At 39.0% G+C, this 19,661-nt stretch overlaps 1 protein-coding gene across 3 annotated transcripts in view; it reads left to right on the plus strand.

The window, feature by feature from the left end:
• The window catches only part of GMDS (GDP-mannose 4,6-dehydratase), a 412,629-nt gene that overhangs the window by 58,200 nt on the left and 334,768 nt on the right, over positions 1-19,661 (plus strand). For 2 of the 3 annotated variants that reach the window (XM_035552672.2, XM_035552674.2), the window contains exons 2-4: positions 2,017-2,061; positions 5,690-5,777; positions 10,461-10,570. In XM_035552672.2, coding sequence (XP_035408565.1) covers positions 2,017-2,061; positions 5,690-5,777; positions 10,461-10,570 — 243 coding nt within the window. Of the gene's footprint in view, positions 1-2,016; positions 2,062-5,382; positions 5,546-5,689; positions 5,778-10,460; positions 10,571-19,661 lie in introns of those variants that run through there. The other variant, XM_035552675.2, reaches the window with a different exon arrangement.

The raw sequence follows: 19,661 nt of genomic DNA on the forward strand, positions 1-19,661 counted from the left end.
GCCAGAAACCCGTAGCTTTCACACTTGCTGCCTGTTTCCCACTCATTGTGAAGCCCTGCCCTATCACTTGATAGACCTGGAAAGGAAGCACAGAGGAAGCAAATGCCACTGCTGGTTCAAAATGTTCCAGTGCGATTGGAAAGTTTGAGCAATGGCCTGGGTGAGAAGAACAAGACCTTATTGACAGGGTTCAATCCTAGTCAAGTCTGTTTCACGTCAACTTCCTAAGCAATCACAGCCTTTCTTTCTTCATCTCCTTTGCACTCTCTGGGTTTCCCACTTTCACCTCCTTTTTGTTTAGTTTGGTCGAATGTGTAACCAAGGGGTCTTAGGGAGTTTTCCGCGATCCACCTCTGCTAAGTCCTGGGGGTATTACTAAGAGAGACAACTCCTTTAAAGACTTTTGGGCCCAACCATGTATTTCTCTAGTTTTCATTGCCTATTCTTTGCTTCTCCCTTCGATGGGATCTTGTTCTGTGTGACATCCAGGAGCACATACTGTTCCACTGATTCCATGGCACACATGGCTTGTTTTGTTCCAGATCAACCAGTGTCGTGGTCTGCTCTGGTTACAGGCACTGGGAAGTTGCGAGTAGGAAGTTGTGAGCACATGCACATTGTACGTACATTGGGAGCAGTATGTGTAAGCTGAGACTTCTGTGGTTTCAGGCTCTTCTAGACTGTGTGAGACTGAAACATTTGCACCATCAAGGCTCCAGCGTTTCAGCAATGCTGGAGTTTTAAACATACGGTAGTACCCTGCACCCTGCCATTGCGAGTAGATTTAAGCATGATTTTGCCATCAATGTACTACCCTCCACAGGCCATCCTGCTGCTTTAGGGCCTCCTGGTGCTTCTCAAATTTCTTTCTTTACTGTGTTATTCTCCTTAGGCAGTCTGAGATGAGAAAAGTTCATTTAATCTTAGGTGAGAGGTTGCTCTCTGGAAGCATGGCTTAAAAAAAGAGGACCAAAAAGCTGTGTGTTCAGTTTTGTACTTTGGTGTCTCTGGCCAGGATCATGTCAGGGCAGACACACATAACAGAGCTTAAGCATGTAAGTAAAGGTGGTATCCCATGTTTTTGTGGTATTCCTGAGGCAAGGCAATTGACTCTGGAATGCTCTCACATTATTAAAGGAAGCAATTAACTCAAGAAGGCAAAAGAAACAGAGTCTTTGGGCATGACTGATATTCACTGCATTGGTTAGCGCTCATTCCAGAGGGGTGAACTTTGCTGGATTTGTGATGGTACATAGAAATTTGAGGATAATGTGACTTTCTGTATTTTGAAATCCTGGCAATAGTGATGCCAGGAAAATCATTTTCTTTCAGGAAAACACGTGCTTTGAATCATTTGCTTTTGGGGAATTTTGTAATTTTTTTGATAGACATTCAAAAGGAGGAGAGGAGGGGGGAACACCTTTCTACCCTCAATGATATACAAACTGTGGATTACCACTACCTGTATTCGGTAGTATAAATATACGGTGTGCTAGGGATGTTTTTTGAAAAACTCGGTAGGTCAGGCAGAATGATTGCTCTTTAGACTGCTTATGGAAGGAGTGTGAGCCCAGAGATGTGTGTGACATGGTGCTACAGAAGCCTATTGGTGCGTTGTCAGTGCTCTAAGCTTGCACGAATTTCTTTAAAATGTTTTTCCTTCCCTATCTCCAAAATAGTTCAAATTCAGTAACTGCTGCGGTTAGGATATTTTGGAAAGATGTCCCCAGACACTTTATAATGGAATTTGGGAAGAGATTCAAGAGACAGGAGTTCTCAACCAGCATTTGTAAGCAAGTTATTTTAAAATATACTGCTTTTTAATCTAAAATTAACCAAAAAGCATCTGTAGCATTCTAGGTCAGTGCATAAATCTAGGGAAGTCAAAGTATATGCTTGCTGTTCAGTCAACTCATTGCAAAATTTTTCTTCCCTTTTTTGAGAGAGTAACCAGTCCAAATCTCCCAGGCCCATTCACTGTGTTTCTAACACTTTCCTGTATCTTTCTCTTCCCAGGATGGATCGTACTTGGCTGAGTTCCTGCTGGAAAAAGGCTACGAGGTGAGTGACTCGGTGACCAACTGCAGGCTGATGGAATCACTTGGATGCTGCTGCTCTAGCTTCCTTTGCTTCTGTCCTCTGTGTATGTTTTCCACTCAACCCTAGATAACAAATCAAAACTCCAGAGAGGAATGTGCAACACGGCCTGTAATCATGCCAGCTTATTGTACTATTTATCATCTAATGTCCACTGGTGGATTCCCTCTTCTCCTCAGGGTAAAGCTGCTTTGCATGTTTCCCGCCAACTCAGATAAACAGTAACCTGTGCGAGCCAAAACTGTAAGGAATTAGGGAATAATTTATGATGCAATGTACCGCATAAAGGAATAAGGATCTCTTGTTCTTTTTGTCTCTCTCAACACTAGTGGCCCTCTTATTTCAGCAGTTGTACTTTAATGAAAACCTTGCATTTTGCTTTCACTATATTCTTGCTTAGCAAATGATTTTATTGACCTTTTCCTTAAAATAAAGGGAATCAGATTCTTTCCTACCGTGTAACTTAACCTGCCAATCACACTTTTTTTTTTCTGTGGACCACCAGTGTAACAATCACATAATTATGGAATGATTCAGTGGGTTTGAACTGTTGTGGATATATGTCTGAGAACGCTAGCCATATCAGTCATGAAAGATGCTTCCAGAGGTATGATAGTAGAAAAAAAAAGAAGAAAAGGGATGGTCGAATTAATCTCTTCACAATGGAGTATTTTCTGGGTCAGTAAAAGTTTAATGCTCACTAATATTGGCTAATTATGTCTGTTGTAACATTGCTTTGTTGCTTAGTAAGAAGACTCATCTCAGCAGGTTAGCACTTTCTGTGCTTTGGCACATGGTTACTCTTGCCTTGCTCATTACATTCTTTCTGCTGCTTTTGTTGATTGATCCAATTACTGTTTTTTCAGTGTTGTAAATAGATTATTTTTACTATTTCTCCATTCCGCTTGGAGATGAAAAGTATCATTGTGGTTGCTTCTGCTGTCTTACAGGTAAAAGCATGTGCTCTTTTCTTAGTCCATGATGAAATGAGAACTGCTAACTGCACCTAAAATGAAATATTAATTGACCCCATATGGAAATATATGGATCTTTTTCATAGTAGCAATATTACAATAAGAGGGTAGAGGTTTTTTTCCTTTTTGTTCCTCCAATCTCCATCTATTTGTTGAAATTCTTTATTGTGTTCCTAGCTGGAAACCTCAGTTCCTGAATAACTCAGTGCCAGGGTAAATGATAACTGATTGATTGCCTCCCTAACCAAGGTCATTTGTTTTACTGTTCATTTTTTTTAAATTGTGATCTATCTAAAGATCAAGTCCTATTGAGGGAAAATCCACCAATCTTACATTCTTAACTAGATTAACCTGTTTGCACACATTTTGGCTTGTCACAAAGTTTGCATTTCACCTGTCCCATGCAGACAAAGGTACCTTTCATCATTTTTTACAGTAATATTGCTGTCATGGATTAAGCATTTGGCAGGCCTTCTTTCTCTTGTATGTGCATACCAGAAAAAGGAGTGGGAGGTTTAAAAAAAAAAAAAAAAAGCTGGGGTTGTTTTCTTGTAATTGCTGGATGCAAGAGGCTCCCTGGATTTGTTTGAAGCATTTTGAAGTCCTGGGGTGATTGCATTTAACACATCTCATTGGTCAAATGTTGGTATTGCAGTCATTCAGCTGACTCAAAGCTCTTGCAAGTGCAATCTTTCATCAAGCTTTGAGCTGGCAAGGTTTGACTTATTGGTCAATCATTTGTGTGAACTTGATTTTCAGCATGATTTCATTCAGAGAGAATTGAGAGATCAGAGGCCTCATCTGGATTTTAGGCTAAAATGTCTGATTTTGCTAGGACAGTTGAAGTATTTCGGTTAACTTCCTTTTGAATAACTTGATACTTTAAAATGGTGAAATCTTGTTTTGCTGAGCAAAACAGATGTTCATTTCAGTAATCAAAGCATTACCAGCATCTTTTGCAAAAGTGAAGTTCTTATGGAGGTGTCATGTTTGAAAACATTTCTCAATAAACCATATGTCCCTATAAATTTTTCACACATTCCATAAATTATCTTGATGGGGGTTTTAACTACAGAACGTAAAACTTACATTGATACATTCATTGTTTGGGAAACAATTTTTTTTTTTTTTTGTGGCCATGTGTCTAAGTTCCCTGTTGATCTTCAAGAAGTAGGTATTCTACTTGGTTGCAGGATGTTTAGCATTTGAATGCTAGAACAAGCTATATTATGAGGCTGTGGTGTAGCTGGGCAATAGAAGTTTTATGCAAGGAAATTGCATCATAGAATTGATGTGCAAGTTGTAAAGATGAATCTGTTCAGCTATAATTACAGACCTTGTCACCAAAATGTCATTCACAAAGCAGCAAGCTGGTCTCACTCTAAGGTTGTAAATACCTTTTTTTTCCCCCAGTTAAATTTCAGACTTAAGATGGAATAAAGTGTTCTCTGTGTAAATAACTGTAGCTTGTGCCATGTGTAAAACAAAACACAAAACCAAAACAGCCCACCAGCTCTTCCTGCTGGTGTATTCTCACCAGCAGGAAGGTAAAGTTAGCATGAAGTGAGTGTGAAGTGATGGACCAACTTAACCAAGCATTGGATGCTTCAAATTGTGAAGGACCACCTTCAGAAATGCAGGACAGTGAGAAGTGGAGGACAGTCAGATGTTGAAGCTTGATTTCACTTGTGCAAACACAAGTCCTGCGTCAGGTAACCTAAGCTAACGTGAATTTGGCAGGAAGCATGGGGCTATCTTACATAAGGAGAAACAGCATCAGTGTTAGAACAATTTCTCTAATGTATTAGGCACAAACAGACTTTTCTTTTAACATTAGTCAGAACTGCTGCTTTTTTACCAACTTATTTATCGTGGCTGGTTAAAGGAAATTCCCAACCTGTGTTTCAGTCTTAGACTTGCTGTGTGTCTTGTAACCCATCTGAGAACACTGACTCATGAGGTTAAAAAAAAAAAAAAGAGACTGACTGTTCTGTCTGTTCTTCCAAGACACCAGAGAGTGAATAACAGCTGTTTTCTAAAGTATATTTGGGCCTTGCTGCTGCTGCTTTTTCTTCCTTATTTTCCTCCCTTCTCTCTTCTCTGCCCACCTCTTTCCTTTCCCTAGTCACAACTCCTAGTTTTTCCATGCCTGTCACCTTTGGCTTCAGAAAGGCTTCTCTGTAACCAGGTAGAAGTAGTTATCTTGGGATCCACACATTGCTTCTCCAACTGTAGTGATACTGGCGAGTTCAGCTCACTAGGAGATACGGTGCTCCTGGGCAATTCAGTGGGTTTTCTGTACTGTGTGTGATGCTTGGGCTGCTAGTGGTGTCAACAAGGGAGAAGGTGAAACCACTCAAGGGTACTAAAATAAATGACATCATAACACATCTCAAAGTATTTTGTTAGGATTTGGACCTTACAGGTCTGCCTTTAGGAATGGAGGAGAACTGATTACCTGATAGAAAGACAAGGTACATGTGTCTGAAGGGAGGCATGATAGGTCTCCTGTTCTTAAAATATCACAAAAATGTAAACATAGAAGTTTTAAAGTTTAAATCATTTACCCCTCTTATGTTTACTATTTCCTTTTATATTTTTCCTTGTTTAACCCCCAGGTGCATGGAATCGTTCGTCGATCCAGTTCCTTTAATACAGGCCGGATTGAACATCTCTATAAGAATCCGCAGGCTCACACTGAAGGAAGTAAGACTTTGTTTTTATATTTAATGGTTTTTTAGTCTACTTGTTTGGTGAAGAAAGGTTCCCAGACGCAGGAAGGGAATCCCAGTTTCCTCTTGACTGAATTGTATTAACTAGTAGTTATTTTTAAGCCATGCTTCATATAGGATTCGTTATTTAAAAAAAAAAAAACAAAAAACACTTAATAGCTAAGTCTCCCGTTATGTTAGCTTCTATCTCAGGAAAGTAATTATTTTTCTATGATCAAAATGTGACAAAGTATATATATTTGTGTGGGTGTATTACCAAGAGGGGAAAACATGAAGGGCACAGGAAGACACTTTCCATTAGGCAGAAATACTGATGTGGTTCTTGTATAAGTTGTAGCAATTACAAAGTGGCTGGCCCTCCAAAGAGCTATAAAAGTTTGAAAACATTGAGATATTAGAACACTAAAATGTTTGAGGCAGGTATCTTAAACATTTTACCTAAAAATTATTTACCAATATGTTATTGATGCAGCTAAATAGGCTTTTACATCACTGACAGCATGGAATCTCATGTTTAAATAGGTGTTTGTTTAATTGCTAGTTTTCTTTTAGTTTTGTGGTCTCCCTTAATAGTTTCTGGGCCATATTTTGACAGATTCTTCACAATGGAGCTAGTCCCACTTCCACTGTACAAAATATTGTACAGTAAGAGATACAGTAAGAGAATAACGTGATATGTTAGTGGGCTCTCCTCAGAACTGTTTCTAGAGCAACTTGTATCAAGAAGATGCATTTATTTGGTTCTTCAGTTCACCCAGCAACCTCCTATTTATTGCATGAACCTTCTTGGAGGGGTAAAATGTTAGTGATGTTCTTCACCCCACTTCTGTTTCATCATGAGCTTCTTAGTATCTGATAGAGGTCTGAGGACAGCCTTAAGTGACATAAATAAAATGTGATCAATTCTTCCTGATGACAGGAAGAATGAATGCTCAAACCTTCAAAATTCCCCCATCCATGGAAGCAAGTACCCATTTTTCCTGAAGGAAAAGCATTACTCTTGGAAATTTGCTGAAAATAATTTACTGTGTACTTTGCTGATAATTTGGAGATCAGAAATGATTACACTTTAGTGCACACTCAATTGTTTCAAGGTATTTTACTGTAAGGAGAGGTTAACTCTTTGTTTAATGAGGAGAAAAATTATTGGATGGTTCCGGTTCAGCAGACGTTTGGAGGACTGAGCTTTTGAATGAAAATGTAGTTCTTCATGCTATGCGCATTTTGTAAAGTTGTGCATGCTGACACTGCCTTAAAGAAAGCCTTCCCATTTGAGGTGTTATCTCTAAATATCTCTGTGCCATAAGCAAATCTCATGTCTTTTGAAGTCTGCTTCCCATGATGGTCCAACAGAACATATTTTAACAAATTGTAATAAATAATGCAGCTTTTAGATTTGACTTGATTCTTTGCATGTCTCTTTAAAAAAATGTTTTGGACATGACTTCAGTGGAATTCACTGTGAATAGTTACTACTTACTGTACATTGCTGCTTAAAATATCTTCATGAAGAATACTGAACCCTGTGTTTCCAACAAGGGAAACATAAGAACTGTATCCCATGACTTAAATTTATGGCTTACAAGGTAAAATCAGGCTAAATAAATAAATAAATAAATAAAAGAGCCGATATGTTGTGAGGACCATCTTGTGAATATGAAAAGTGATTTGAGAAGAAAATGTATATCACAAATAGTATGCATACAAGCATTTAAGGAAAGGGATAGAAGAAGGGAACAAAGAAAGCAGACCTGAAGTATTTCACCCCACTTATCTCATTTTCCTTTAACTGAAGAATGTAGCCATGTGAATTGAAAGAGGAGGAATTGCATTTGGAATCTCAGGAAAGGCTGCTCTATGGCAACTGGTTTGAAACAATGAGTTTCCAGGCAGTACTAGAGGAAGCAAAGAAGCAATAGTAGTTGATGTGAACAAACTCTAAACTTGCTTGCCGTGTGTTCTTCCCATGAAGAACTGATTACACATTGCAGGGGGTAGGTGATCTTCATAGACAGTGATTCTCTTCATCCCAAAAAAGCAGGAAAAACAGGAAGGAAAACAAGGTTCCCTGAAGCAAGCCCTGCAGCTACTGCTTGATGAGGAGGCTTTTAGATTGGACAACTTTGTTACAACTTTATTAATATCTACCAGTGCTTACCCAAAGGTGTTGACATTTAATCTGTATTTATAAGTTTTTGCACCAAATAAATCCCATTTCTAGTAGGCCTTCCCACTTAGCATATTACTCTTGAAAGACCTCTTTTTCTCATGGGTCAGAAAATGAACAAGACCTACCCTTCAAAAAAGGCATTCAACCAAGAAACTTTGAGGATGATGGTAGACCAAAATAGGCACACAGTGAGAGCTTTAAATATAAATTAATCATGGGAGAGCATCTCTGCTTAGCTCAACCCAGCTGGCAGCCTCCCTTCCCTTTGGGAAGCTCCAAGACTGCTCTCTGGCCTGGGGATGATGGCAGAAGTGGATGTCCTTGGCATATGAAGAGGGAGCTCTTCTGTGGCACCTCTTTTTTGCTCTGCTGCTGCTGAGCCTGGGGAGGAAGCCATTCTTTCAGATCTGGAGCCTCTTCTTGTAACGGCATCTTTCTCCAAAACCTTCTCTCCAGAAGGCTGGCCCAGCACTCAGGGAGATTGCATTTAACTCCCAGATGAAGTAAGAAGAGGAAGAACAGGACTGCCCCTGTTGCTGAGGGGAAGATTTCTTTTCTGGTGCATTTCCATTCTTCACTGCTCCCACCAGCCCATGGAGTTGTCTTGAAAGAAGTAGCAACTGCCATCAGAGAAAACACTTAAGTAATGCTTGCTAGTGGTCTCTATTCAGTGTTGTAGGAAAAACGCAGCAGTCCTTACGGTGATCTGAACACCAACAGTTTTGAGGATTACAGATTAACACCAAATCCAAATATTTTTGTTTAACAACTGTTTGGGATGTTGTGAATGCTGCAGTCCATGGGCAGAACTTGAATTTCATTTTGGAAGCAGAAGAGTTGAATTCCCTGCAAGTGGAAATATGGTGGGGATCTTTCATGTAGAATTTGTGGCAGTAATGAAGGTAGTCCACATTGTGGTTAATAGATGTGTATGCAGAGAGCTGCTTTCCATCCCTCAAATTTAGTCAGTTATTTTTTTAAGAGAATGATAATGTGTCTTACTTGTTAGCCACAGCTTCAGCTGGGTCTGAAGTCTTTTTCAGAACTATCTTCTTTCAAGCAGTGCAGACGTACAAGCAGATTTCAGGAATATATTGTGGCCTGTTGGACTCTATGACTTTATCAACTTGAAGAGCCTTAATCACCTGTTGAAACAGGAGGAATGTGCAAAACTGAACACCTGAGAACTGTGACCTGTTACTTGCCTTCTTAAACTATTTAAAAGAAAAAGCGCCAGCTTAAAAATGCAACTGGCATATCTGAACAGTGTTTTTAAAATGGTGTTCTCTCGTAATAAACCTTGTGTTTTAGTTTGGGGGTTGAAAGATGGTTACATCTATGAATGATACTGCCCCCCAAAAAATGATCATTGTCAAGTGAGAAGATAGCTGAATTGTACTGAAATATGATGGCCTTATCTCCAAGATAAAAAGGAAATGTAAACATAAATTGAATACAGTCAAAAACATTATCAAATGAAAATAAATGTAAATATGGCATCTAAGTGTAAAGGCTAATTCATCTATAGCTGCGACATTTTTCTTTTTTTGCATAAATATATGAGTAGCAGTGTGTTGATATAATTTATTTGCTTGTTTTTAAAGAGGAAAGAAAGACCTATTTTTATCAGAGCGAATTTCACTTTTGGATGAGATCTTAACAGGTTAGTCTGAAAACATGAACAAATTAATAAGCCATCGCAACCTGCTGTATTGATTTTTACAGGAGCTGGACTCGTTCTTACCCACTTTTTCACACACAAATTAGAAACTCAATCAGGAAAGATCTAAACACTGAGATCTAAACAATGGCTGCCTGACTAACCACATTTGAGACTTGTGTGTAATGCTATGAAGAATGTTTAATTGATAGTTACAATTTTCTCTGAAATGACTTGCCACTGTGTATCTAGATCTGTAAAATACAAACTCAGTTGTAATGCACTGAATTGTACACTAATGTCACCTAAATGTTCACCTTACAGGAAGCCTAGGCATTTTTGTACCTCTTTTTGGTAGCTGTGTTATGAAATTATTTTCGGTGATGGGCTTAAACATGGGTATCATTTTGGAAAGGAGGAGAAAGCTGTCGTGTATGCTTAAGTTCATGAAAATGTCTGCAAAAGAAAGATTGGAAGCCCCAAACTAAAATGCTCTTTTTTTGTGTGTGGTTGAAATTCAGTATGACATTGATCAAATTTATATAACTTGGGTTAATGAAGTGTAAGCTATTGAAGAGATGATGTAAATGTTGCTAGGTAAATCATATTATACAAAAGATAATCTAAAATGATATTTATTACTCCTGCAGGGATATAAATACTGTGCCTAAGGAAGAAGAAAAGCAAAATTTTACTTATCCAATGTTCTTTTAACTTTTACCAATAAGTGTTTATTTGGACTTTGAACTTGGAATAGGGTCTGGACCAAGAATGCTGTATTGTTTTGGCATTAAAGTGTATTAATGGTGTGTTTTTAAACTCTGAAGACATGAAGCTGCACTATGGTGACCTCACGGACAGCACCTGCCTGGTGAAGATCATTAATGAAGTCAAACCCACTGAGATATACAACCTGGGAGCTCAGAGCCATGTTAAGGTAAGTAATGTCTAGCACTGAGAATGAAGAATGTTCATTGCTGGTGGCATACTGCTTTGATTGTTTTGGCCTGCAGCATTTATAGCAATTTTAACAACACTTTAACATTTTAAATATTGCCTTAAATCAAGATAGTTGTGTTTTCTGTGGTGCTGAATTATTGCATGAGTTTTGGTACTGAATATATAATAAGATATCAGAACTGGTGGGGTTAAATTACCACTATCAACAAAATCTCTAGGTTTAGAAGTCTAATTTTTCTACTATTTGAAACAACTTCTGCTGCATAGCATTCCACAGATCAACCCTTGTGGAAAATTTGTGCAATATATAGCTAGGTCAGACTATGGTTAGAACCACATTATTCTATTTGCATTAAAATTGATGCATATATCTGTCATTTGCAGAAATGCTTCACGTATACCAGTTTTCATACACATAGTATTTTTTGAAAGACTGACCTATATAAAGAGAAAACAGCTTTGCTACCACTTATGGCATTATTACTACTTTTGGTTGGAAAGTGAAGATATGTAAACTGAAAAAACTTGACCAGGGCAAATACTGCTGTATCACAATGGAGTATGAACAGTAGAGCAGACAACTTTCATGTACATGTTGCATATGTTAGGCTATATTGCTTTATTTTCAACTCAGTTCACTAATGGGTAAACTTGCAAAACCTCATTCAGACTCCATGTTGTGATTACAAACTAAAACTGATAGCCAAGTAGCAAATTGTTATGCTTACGTCCTTCCTAAATGTGTGCAATAGAAAAGTGTCCTGGTTTCAGCTGGGATAGAGTTAATTTTCTTCCTAGTAGCTGGTATGGTGCGGTGTTTTGGATTTGGGATAAGAATAATGCTGATAACAACCAATGTTTTAGTTGTTTCTGAGTAGGGCTTAACACTGAGTAAAGTACTTTCCAGCTTCTCACACTGCCCTGCCAGGAGGAGGCTGGGGCTGCACAAGAAGCTGTGAGAGAAGGGAACCAGTTCAGCTGACCCAAACTGGCCAAAGGGATGCCCTGTACCATGTGGTGTCATGATGAGCAATAAAACTGGGGGGAGTTGGATGGGCAGGAGGCTGCTGCTGCTTGGGGACTGGCTGGGCATTGGTCAACAGGTGATGGGCAAGTGCATTGTGCATCTCTTGCTTTGTGTATTCTATTATTATTATTAATTTCCCTTCCTTTTCTGTCCTATTAAACTGTCTTTATCTCAACTGACAAGTTTTACCTTTTTGCAGATTCTCTGACCCATCCCACCTGGGGGAAGTGAGTGAATGGCTGTGTGGTGCTTAGCTGCCTGTTGGGTTAAACCACAACAAAATGTATTCTTAAGCCGTAAAATTCCCTAGCCTTTCTTGAGGGGAAAACTGAAGGAGCATTTAGCTTTATGAAAACGAGTTTGGCTTCGGTTTTGTAAGTCAGCCTTCCTACAAAAAGCAATGTGTCGCTCCTATCAACCCACAAGTCTTGAAACCCATGAGGAAATCATGCTGAAAGACTCCAGCTATTGACAAGGCATACAGCAGAGTATAGAGATGAAATGGGAATAATCTTGCTTTCAAATTGCTTGCATGATTGAATTATCCAGTTTTCTCTGTGCTACACATGGGTCTGGTTAGGTTTATTAGCTTGGGTACAGCATCGTAGGAACAAGGCTACATGACTCCAAGGGCAGCTCTGGTCCAGAAGGCAGTTTATCTGCTGCTTTGCAGAATGAAACCTGAACCAGCAAACCTTGCAAGTTATTTACAGCCTATGGTTGGGTGTTCCAGCACTTTGCTTCTTAAACCAGCGCGTTGGTTAACAATCTCTGTGGAATTGGCTCGTGCCCCTAGGGATTGTTAACATGGTTCTGATGTTCTAGACCCAAACTATATCCATATGGCTGCTGCATCTGCCAGCAGCTCAAATCACAGCACTGGGAGGTAGTAAATGGGTGGTGGTGGTTATGCAGCAGTAGGTTCTTGCATAACGCTGCCATGGGCTCTGGGAAAGTTGATTCCTCAAGTATTTCACTGGTTGAACTTTCTGAGCCAGTGTGGATCTGGTGCTGAGTCTTGGTTTTTAGAGATCCAAAGTGCTCTGGAGCACAGTGAAGAGACATCGAAACAACTTTTTCAGAAGCTAGCTTGAATGCAGCAGACCAATACTTAAACAATGCTAAGAAGCTCTGCTGCACGTAGGTGAAGTCTAGGCAGGGGCTTCTTTAGGGGGTGCTTATCATGCTTCCTAACATCTCCAGTAATGCTTCTGCTGTTGCAGCTGGGGAAGAACCTAGGTACCCCAAGCCTGACAGAGGTGACTGGGGGACTTCACTATGGTACTGATAGTACTTAAAAGCTGTTCAACAGTCTGTACAGTTTTAAAACAATTCCCAGTGTTAGAAGAGGAGAGGGGTGAGAACTTGAAAACCTGTTAGAAGTGAATGTCTTCACTCCGAACTGAACATTTCTTGCCCTTAAACTTTGCTTATGTAATTTTACCCCTTCTACCTGCATTCATCATGTTTGGGGAAGGAAGAAAAGGTCTTCTAATCATAGTTTGCTTCACATTCAGGTTACTTTCAACCAGTGACGTCTTCAGTATTTTTTTGGTGGTGTTTATGTTGGCTTGTGTTTATGTAGAATAAAGTTTTTTTTTCTAGTGCTCTCACTTCCAGTTAGTTTTATGTGAGCCCATGCTGAAATGAAGGAAAACAAAATAATAGGAAGTTGGTCTGGTTTCCTGTAGGAAACCAATGAAGATGAAATTGGTTCTTGGAATGAACCCACGGTAGTCTGGGAAATACTGTCAGAGAAGACGTTTTTCTGAATCATAAATAGTGAGGATTATGACTCATAAAGTAGGTCACTGAGAGGCTGATCTGATCTTGTGCATGGGAGAAAGTGAGAGAAGGCTGAAACTTACTCATTATTAAAAACACTAAACTTAACAGAATGATATCATCAGTAGGAACAAATTATCCAGTGTGCATTCCTGTCTGTTTTGATGAGGAATGGGGATTAGCTATCCGTACAGTAACTTCCTCACTGGGTGTTCAGAAAACAGTAGCACATTCACTTTGTAGCAACTAAATAGGCAACTTAGCCTCATGTTCTCCATCCAGTCTTTGTACGTCTTGCTGCTCTCACTTTTGGTGCTTTGGGAATCCACTGTGCTAATCATGATTTGTTTTCATTGAAGTTTTGTTGGAGTAATTGTTTACAGTGTATTGACTCTAAATAACAGATTATTGTGCATAGGTAGCATGCAGATGGCTTAATCTAAATAGTTACCAAAACTCTGCTTGTATCCATCTGTTAAATGCCTTCAAGTTCAATTATCCAAATGCTAGGTTGGCTAAAGAGTCCCTTCTTCATAGTGTTTCAGTAGATGCACACAGATGTAAACTTAGAACTATTCTTCTCTAAAGGACAAGGATTCTGCCACTGTTGACTATGCTGTAAGATTTGTACTTTGAGTTGTGTTGTACTGATGGTCTTTTGCTTTCAGCAGTTTAAACTGCACTGAGCAGTTACATATAGGACTGAAGAAACGACTCTGGTTTTGGTGCTGTTGTTATCCTAGTAGCCGTGTATTAAATAGTCTAGTCCCATGGGTCTGTAGTGCAGATAGCCATAACTGTTCCATTTACTTCTTTAAATTGCATTGAGTTAGCAACCTGGATTTTACCTACTTACTGTTGGGGTTTGTTGGTAGAAATTTTATAGCAAATGTGTTTTATGAGATGAAAGCAAGTTGGCTTTTCTGTGATAAGTGTTCCTTACACATGCAACATTGAAGGGCAGTATCTTACTTGCATATAACTATGTTTAAAAAGTCAGTAAATGCTCTGTTCTTTACCTGGCAAGATGTGTACAAGTTTCTTTTCTTCATCTTTAGTTTACATTCTGCTCAGTTTTAATTAGTTTTAATTCGTTGTAAACATATGGGTGTTAGGAGATGTGCAGGAATTAATTTTCAGCTCACAGTAGTGGGGTTGGATGGAATGGTAGTGGTGGTGTTGGGATGGACTGTTCTTGAGCGTGGAAGAGGAGATCTGAGAAAATCAGTGGGCTCTTCTAGATCCCTCTTCTTTTGAGGACTGTATCCAATGGTATTGTACCAAGCAGATCCCTGAACAGTCCAAAATTTGCTCTTTTCAAGTCCAGGATTGTCATCCTGCTTCATGTCATGGACCCTCCTCTCAGGATCAATGAACTCCACAGTCTCAGACACTGCAGCCAAGGATGCCCTAACTAGTTCTTCCATGTCTGTAAGAATCAGGTCTTTATAGCATTTCCCCTTGTTGGTTATTCAGTCACGTATGTCAGGAGCTTATCATTAATGCGCTCAGGAAACCTCCTGGATTGCTTGTGCCCTGCTGTGTGGTTCCTACAGCAGATATGAGGACGGTGAAAGTCCTCCATGAGGGCCAAAGCCTATGAATGTAAAGTTTCTTCTAGTCAGCTGAAGAAAGCCTTCCTACTACATGTTGTAAAGCCTGCTTGCGTACCTGGACTTCTCCTGGCTTGAGGAGTCCAGAACCTTATGGAAGACAGGGCTTCCTCCTTACTTCCGACCATGCTCTTATAGGTTCCATTTTCCTGCAGTTGTAACAGTGCTTTTGAACAGTGCTGGGGGCGTGTGGTGCTGTGTTACTTTATGGTGAGGAAGGCAGTGTTTGGGACACAGCCTCGAAGCTAGCATCCTTCTGTTCAGGGTACAAGTGTATCAAATACTTAGAAATATTGCTGTCTCTCTCTTGCAGGTTTTATCAGAGATACTAGAGAGACAGTTCGCTTTCCTCACCCGCTTTATAATTCATATAGTTAAATAGTTGAAAATTTGATAAAAATCAGTGTAGGAGAGAATGTCACCCTGAGGTGGTCTCATGAAGAAGCTGCTTCCATAGTGTGTCTGGTGAGTACTTAGCTATGAAGAAGGTCAAGGCACAACCTTAAATAGCATAACCCAGAAGTAAGGCAGAACTGAGAACCAAAGTCTCCTGATTCCGTTCTGCGATCGTTTCAAAGTCTTTTAGCTAGGTTGGGGGAACATGCATTCTGGACAGAGCAGCTCTTTGCTAGGACCCTCATTTTGAAAATCCTTAAACTTGGTTTGGTTTAGCTTTAACCATCTCAGTCATATTGCACTCAAGTAACTTTAAGTTAGGCATTGCCTGTTTGGTAGATTAGTTCTTAAAATAGTTCTTTTTTTTTTTTTTTGTGCTGGAGATGTGTTTTAGTATTGTAGTCCATGTTAAACAGAAATGTTTCCCGCTACTTTGTAGGGTGGATTTTTATCACAAATAAATACCAATCAGTAATCTTAGTGCCACTTACGTGCTCGTATTGTAACTGTATATTTACGCAGATAGTTCCAGTTCTGCAGTGCTGACTTGTGGCAAAAGTTGTTTTTTAGTTTGCAGTCTCACCTGTATGAAATTGCAGGCTAGGTAACTCAAGGAATTGATTGCATTTTTTTCTAAAATACTGCATTAGTAACAAGGCTTAAATTGTGCATTACATCTTGCATAATGAATGTTCTGTATACTGTACCTCATGGATCTTATTGTTCAGTATACCATGTTCTGCTGTAGCTTTATTGCATAGGTTTTGTTATAAATGTCACAGAAGCTCACAGCTGCTTGGAAAACAAACGGATTTTTTGCATTTTATAAAACAAGTAGTTTGGCTGTTCTGTGTAACAAGATCCAGTCTACCTAATTGAAAAGAATATTAGCAGCACTCTTTTGTAGAGATGTAATACTTATTCATAGGCAAAGTAGGCCTAATGTACCTTAATTTTATGGAGTTGAAGAATTTTATAGTTATGCTTTATAGAATATTTTATTGTCTCAAGATGATATCAAATTGCTCCTAATTTAGCATGTATGGCCATTCACGTTATTAGCCAAGAAGTTAGTTCCCCAACCTGATTTGTGCTGTAACAAGGCTATAAATAGAGAACCTTTGGCCCCCGGGTACTTCTGCTTAGGATCTCCCTGTGCAACCCTCTAGTACCATGCTCTGTGGCATGCTTGGGTACCTGTCCATCTCCTGCCATCTGTTTGTTGGTCGTGGCAGCTTGTAACACCAGCCTCACAAACACAGCCTTGCAAGAAAATTGTTATGCAAAAGAGCAAATTCTGTGCTTTTACACTGCCTCATGTGATGGTGTCTTGGTTATTAGCCAGGGCAATTAGTCTCTCTGCTGTAAATACAGAGGCATAAGAATTGGCTGGGCTACTTTCTGTCCCCCAGAATGCTTTATTGCTTTTGCTGGTGCTGGTAGATACTAAGGATATGATCCTGTAAAGTGCTGAACAGTCTTAATGTAGCTCAGCACACTCTGTAACCACTTTAATTTCAGGCTGTTAGAATTACTCGGGTGTTTTCCTGAGTTCTGTCCAGGATGCTGTGTCCTTGTGGGATGAAGTTGTAGTGCACCAGAGGGCAGAATAAGCCTCCTGAGTGCTGCTTTCTAACGCTTGCATGCAGTGTTCTTCTGTGTGTAGTTTACAAACTCCTTAAGCAATCTGACTCCTTTTAAGCAATCAGATTTTAGCTAGTTTTACACTTGGATTATTCTGCGTGTTTTTTTTTTTAATGTAATACTTATATTACCTGTTCAAACAGATTTTGTGTGTGGCCTAGAAAGAAAGGCAATTCCAGTAATAAGTAACAATTGCCATTTTGTATGGTTCTTCATTTGACCCACTAAATATTTATGGCACTTCACACAGTCTTTGTAATTGTGGCCTGTATGGTCGGACTAAATAGATCTAAACCAAAATGTTTAGTAGCTTAGCGCGACTATTAATTTTATTAAGCAGATTAACTTTAATAGCTAAATACAGGTATTATGGCTGTGAATACATGAAAAGAACAATGGAATAACACGCTCGGTGTTACTAGTATGTATTAGAGTTATTAGCAAATATAAGCATTAACAAATAGCTCCCCAAACCAAGTACTCTTTATGTCAATACCAATGAGAAAATTAGGGTGTTACGTTTATGGGCATGTTTTAACACCACAGAATATCTAATGACTGCTGTGTGCTAGTATTGTCTCTGTGCCCTCCTATTCTGCCTCTCTCGCTTTCTCCTTACCTGCCCCCTTCCCTCAACAAAAATCTCCCTGGCCATGCTCCCAGGGAATTTTTCCCCCCCTTCTCTAGAAAACAGCATGAGTTTGTATGCTTTTTGGATTCCAGTAACCTTTATTTGTGGTTTCTATGATAACTTGTTAGGGTTTTGCTTTTTTGATCTTTGCCTTTGTTTTTTCTTACGGATCACTTCCAGGATAAATGCAAAGCACATTTTTACTAATAAGTTGCTTTCATTTTTTTTTTTTTTTACATGATACACGTAAATAATCATGTTTTTGAAAAAACTAAAAAGTATTTAAGATTTTAATCAGATGTCAAAAGGCCCAGATTCAGGACTTTTCCACATGGCTTGGAAATTAAATAGCAAAATGTCATGGCTCTATAACTGAAGATTATAGATTTCAGGTTTCTTTGTGGCTTCAGTGGGTGTCTCTTGCAAATGCAAGTAAGGGACATTTTAAAACTGCTGTTCCTGTGTTGTGCAGTTGCATACAAAGCAGGCTGAACCCTGTGATGAATGAAGTGGTGTTTATCTTTGTGACCCTGATGACGGATAAAGTACCAACTCCTTCATCTCCTGCTTTGTGTGTGGTTTCTGCTTTAAGGCTCCGTAATTTGACTTCCTGACTGACTTCTGAATTTTGAATCTGGTGTAGTAGTAGGGGGCTGCAGTGGAATCTATTTTCATTCAGTGCTGTGGCCCTCGATAGGTCTAGGTAAATGTTGTTGAAATCAAGCCCTCAATTAGCTCTGCTGCTACATAAGTAAATATAAAAAAAAAATGCTTCAAAACAAATTTCGGAATTGGAATCTTGTTTGAGGGCATAAATGATGTTAAACTGAATGGTTAATAAACATATTTTCATATAATTTGTGCATCTCTACTTGAATTGTAGCACTTTTTAAGTGCAAAAATAGTTGCTGAACTGATTTCTAACTCTGGGGATGAGCAGAGGGAAGTGATGAAAAGATCCTTGGTAGTTTTCCTTCTAACAGCTGCTGTAGGGGAAGAAAAAGCTGGTGGAAAGGGAAGGCAAGCACTTGTGGCATTCATGCAGTTGTATTTTTTCTGTCAAATAGATGGCAGCAGAGTGTTGTATACAATAGAGCAGCCACATCGGGTAATGGGAATGAAAGAGGAATGACACTTCAAGCTGACTTGTATCAACTGCAGCCTTGAACAACTTGTAGTTAGGCATAAAATAGGAAAGAAAGCTATTATTGATAATACAAGCGCAAAGAGGATGAAGAAGGGTATGAGATGCTATAAAGTACTGAATTTCTGGAATAGTCCCAGGTGGCAAAACTTAATCTTTTAAGGTATGTCATCCACTCATGCAACATGATTGAAATCAGCTAACATAATATGCATGTCAAAATAAAGAGACAGAAAGAAAAAGAAAGTATTCACAAGTTGCAACTGAAAGTAATATACAGCTGCCTTGGGGTACTGTAGGAATTGGCCAGAATGCCTATTTTTTAGTTAAGCAAGTTAGAGAAAGGAAATGTCAGTCCTCAGTCAGGCAAGCATTCTTTGGTAAGGTTTGCTCAAATGTCACCTTTTTTTTTTCTTTTTTTTTTTTTTTTTAAGAAAGAGCTGCAGTCTGTTATGCCCTGATCCCCCAAATTAGATTTGCTGTTAAAATGAGCCAAGGTGCAGATCTGTCTCTAGAAGTGTTTGATTAATAATAGCTGTACAATGCTTGACTTAGTATTTGTTATGTACGAAATAAATGGCTGCAAAACACGGTCATCTAGGCATTAAAGAGGCTTTTGTATGCTCGTCTGCTTCTAAAATTTTGTAGTAGGGCTTCATCAAGATAAAGGTAGAAATGTCTATATTGAAGGCTTTGACTGTGATGTCAGTGATTGTTCAAGACCTGGGATTTTAAGATCTTGTAGAAGAATAGAAGCCTTAAAAATGAATATTATAGTGTGACTAAAGTAGTCTAGAGATTATGTCAAGGCTGGAAAAGCCAAGATAG

Source organism: Cygnus atratus, chromosome 2 (assembly GCF_013377495.2).
Source record: "Cygnus atratus isolate AKBS03 ecotype Queensland, Australia chromosome 2, CAtr_DNAZoo_HiC_assembly, whole genome shotgun sequence".
In the NCBI taxonomy this organism is placed as follows: domain Eukaryota; kingdom Metazoa; phylum Chordata; class Aves; order Anseriformes; family Anatidae; genus Cygnus; species Cygnus atratus.